We start from the raw sequence: 4,527 nt of genomic DNA on the forward strand, positions 1-4,527 counted from the left end.
GTATAGTGAAAATAATCCTAGGGTTGGATGAAAAGTGAAGATTTCTTTCACTTACCTTCTATATCAACTTAGATGAAATGTTTAACCATTATGGTCCGCATTTTCTTCACAAATCAAGTGAAAGGGTTGTATTATATGACCTCTGACTTCTCGCGTGAAACCTATAAAGCCATTGTCTTTCCTCCCTACTCAATAAAAGCTATATCCATATAGTTGCATCCATATGGGTTATACAGGCACCAGCAATAACTGAAAGTTGTAACTATTCATAGGACTGTCCTTCTTTTGGTATTTTGGGCTGAACATATTAGAATCATTCCTCATTCTGTATTTAACTGCCTACATATAATACCCGTAATTTAAAGTGTCAGAGTCAAATGCAAGCATATAACATATCCGCTTCACAGTGGTCCAAATCTTCCTTGAAAGAGAAGGTGATAATCATTTTTTAGACACCTATTATATTTCAGGCACTGTACTAAGCACCTTACAAACATGATCTGAATTGATCCTCACAATAACATTGTGAGGTATATGATATAATTATTCTCATTTTACAGTTGAGGAAACTAAGGTAGACAGCTGTGACATGAAATGCTAGTAATTTGGGGGGGAGGGGGGATGTATGTTATTTGCCATGGGTACTTACTCTGTTGGACCATAGCTTCCCCATAGCATGTTTTACTTCCGCATTCCTCAGGGTATAAATCAAGGGGTTGAGAAAAGGACTTCCAATGGTATAAAATACAGACAACAACTTATCCACAGGGAAGGTAATTGGGGGCCGAGTATAGATGAAAATACAAGGAACAAAGAATATAATGACCACAGTTATGTGGGAGGTACAGGTCGACAAGGCTTTATGCTTCCCTTCTGCACTGTGATTTCTTAGTGAATAAAGGATAAAAACATAGGAGCTCATTAGAATTACAAAGCTCGTCATGCATATGGCCCCACTACTGGATACAAAAAGTAGGTTTATCACATATGTGTCAGTGCAGGCCAATCTCAACAAAGGCTGCAAGTCAAAGAAATAGTGATCAATCACATTAGGACCACAGAAGGGTAAACTCAAGGCAAGGAAGGTCTGGGTGACAGAATGCAGAAAAGACCCCACCCAGACCAATTTTACTAAAATTCCACACATCTTCTGGTTCATAATGACTGTGTAGTGCAGAGGATTACAGATGGCCACATAGTGGTCATAGGTCATCAGGATAAGGACCAAGACTTCCATGCATCCAAAGAAATGCATTCCAAAGACTTGGGTCATGCACCCATCAAAGGATATAGTTTGCTTTTTAGAGAGGTTGTCTACAATCAGTTTGGGAGCTGTAGTACTAGAGAAACAGGAGTCTGCAAAGGACAAGTAGGTCAGAAAGAAATACATGGGGGTCTCAAGTGCAGGACTGGTCTTGATGGTCAAAATGATGAGGAGGTTTCCTAACACAGTTGCAGTGTAGAAAACCAAGAAAATGGCAAATACTATCTTCTTTTTCTTTGGGTCTTGTGTCAGTCCAAGGAGAATGAATTGAGTCACATTGTTTTTCATTTCCATGTCTTCAGTGAAAATGGTAAGGAAATAGGTGAGAAATGATCATTGCCTAAATAGAAGAAAGTAGTATTAGGAAAACAGATAGAGGGACCTTTTGTCTTACTGAATCGTTGTCTGTTCTCAAGTATTTCAATGTTTTGTACCCTTAAATATCTTACGTGGAATATGACAAAGAACATACACTTCCTATAATTTCTGGCTATCTACCCTTCACATATCTTCAGCTTGTTTATGAAGGAATAAGTTTCTATGTCAGTAAAAGAACAGAGTATGACTTGCTAATATATTCAAGTTAATATTTGCTGAAAACTCACATTCTCCTTGCTTGTTTACTATTTTCCTGCTAGAGTCAATCTTTTTTTTCTGTTATCAAGTATTTCATAGGTTTAACTGATAATAAGTTTTTCCTTTCACGAAACCTAAATCTATATCTTCATAACGTATAACAATTGTTTATTCTTCTGATCTCTAAAGTAAATTGGGGAGGAGGAGATTGAAGTCTCTCTTTCCATATGACAATTTTTCAAATACCTCAAGATGTGATCATGTCTTCCTTAAATCTTTTACTTTAATGAAAAGCATTTCCCACCATTTAAACAACTAAATGGTAAATAATATGCAGTATGCTCACGTTTCTCATTGTCAGACTAAGGAATTCTTACTCCTTGTAAATATCTTTTCTAAAATTTAGCACATTGAACTGGGCAGAATATTCCAGATGTGATGTGACAACCACACAGTGTGGTTATCAAAATCCTCATTTCAACATACATTTATATGTGTATGTATGCATATATGTATGTATGGATCTATATATGTGTGTATAGTAAATGTGATGAACATTTATATATATGCATGTATGTGTAGACATACAAATATATGTGTATGTACATATATAACATATATTCACAAATAAATTAATTCTCAGTATATCATGATTGTTATTCTGTTTGTCTATCACTGTAGTGACCATATCAAAAAAAGTAAATAAGTTTAGTCACATGTGAATTATTTTTACTCAAATTCATTGGCTCCTATTGATTAATACTTGTTTTTAGAGTGATCACAAATCATCCATTAATAATACATTTTTATGCATTCTCTCCAGTAATTCAAGTCAAAATCATTAGTTCCATGTCAAGGAGCTACTATCATTCATTCCCTTTTGAGAAAATGATTGTTTATTTCATCCAAAAAGCAAGCAAACCATATTAATAGTTTTGCTCACAAGGAGTTTCCTTTTTCCTAGAGGAGGAAAAAAACCTCATATATCTAAATCTGGAAATGACCGGACAAATTTCTCGTTCAAATTCCTCATTTTACAGGTGAGGAAAATGAGTAGAGAGAAATTTTAAATGACCTTCCTAAAGTTACACAGGTAGTAAGTTGGAAAAGTCAAGATTCACATTTGTGAACTCTGACTCTAAATTCAGCCCTCTTACCAATTCACTATAGTGTCTTCCAAGTAAAACCATTAGTAAATATAATTGATAAACAGTCAAAGGATATGAACAGGAGGTTTTCCAATGAAGAAAACAAAATTACTTTTAGTTATACGAAAAAATACTCTAAACAATTATTGAACTGAGAAATGCAAATTAAACCAATCTTGAGATGTCGTTTGACATCCACCAGATAAGCTAAAACTGTTGAAGGAGAAGTGACAAATATTGGACGGGATGTGGAAAAATTGGGACCTTGATTCATTGTTAGTGATATTGTGAACTGACTCAACCATATTGGAGAGCAATCTGGAATTATAACCAAAGAATTATTAAACTGCCTATATCCTTTGACCAAGAATTAACACTACTAAGTCTATTGCCAAAGATGACTAAGGAAAAAGAAAAAATGACTTATATGTTCTACAATGGTTATAGAAGCTTTCCTTTTGTTGACAAAAAAACTTGAAATTTGGGGAATGCCTTTAATTGGAGAATGGCTGAAAAGGTTGTGGTATATGTTTGTGATGGAATTTTACAGTGCTGGAAGAAATGATGAGCTTGATGATCTTAGAAAAAACATAATAAGATTCACATAAATTAATGGAGAGTAAAATGAGAAGAACTGGGAGAACATTGTCTGTAGTAAAAGCTATATTGTTTTAAGAATGTCTAAGCAAATAAGTTATTTTGACTATTATAAATATAAAAAATTAACTATAAAGGACGTATGAAAAAACATGCTCTCTGTCTCCAGAGAAAGAACTAGAAATATATCATGTGTGTGTATATGCATGCATGCATGTATATGTTTGTGCATGCACATACATCCATACATGCCTAACTAGGCATAATACATATTCATACACACATGTATGTGCACGTAGTCTATATGTGTATATACATGCACATATATATTTACATAATGCTTTGTACATTTGTATATACACACATGTATATGTATGACTAATGGTTGGGGGAGAGAAGAAAAATAAGGAAAAGAAGGAAATTTATATTATAACTTTATTTCATATTTCAAGGGTTTACAAACTGTACATAATAAATTTGCAGTGTCATACACAATCTTATTTTTATTATACTATTTTATGTAAATGCTTGTTTTATTCTGTAAATAAAAATATTTTAAAAAATATATATACCATGTAAAAAAATTGAGAATGATTGTAATGCTTGTCAGTTGTCCATATGATTATACTCACACTGATAAGATGTACTGGATATTAATGAGACTGTAGATACCGAGTGAAAGAAATGCTAATGGGCCAAATACACTTGCACTGCAGGACTGCCACTACTCTCCTGAGATTAGCATGTCATTACCAGGCTTAAATCCCATGACTTCTGTTAAAGTGCAGTGGAACAATGGTTTCCCCACACTTGTATCATCCTGGCTTCATTACTTTACCATACCTTCCAATCAGGAGAAAAGTGGGCTGTATCTACTGCTTTACTTGCACCCTTGCTTCCTAACACTTCGCCAAATAATGCAGATTATATTTCACTCAGGCC

General features: G+C 34.1%; 1 protein-coding gene across 1 annotated transcript; it reads right to left on the bottom strand.

The window, feature by feature from the left end:
• Nucleotides 1-628: 628 nt before the first annotated feature.
• LOC140516633 (olfactory receptor 4C11-like) lies at nt 629-1,558 on the bottom strand. Its single transcript, XM_072627635.1, has one exon. It carries the CDS (start codon nt 1,556-1,558, stop codon nt 629-631), a length of 930 nt encoding a protein of 309 aa, XP_072483736.1.
• Nucleotides 1,559-4,527: the final 2,969 nt, after the last annotated feature.

This window comes from Notamacropus eugenii, chromosome Y (assembly GCF_028372415.1).
Source record: "Notamacropus eugenii isolate mMacEug1 chromosome Y, mMacEug1.pri_v2, whole genome shotgun sequence".
NCBI classification, from domain to species: Eukaryota; Metazoa; Chordata; class Mammalia; order Diprotodontia; family Macropodidae; genus Notamacropus; species Notamacropus eugenii.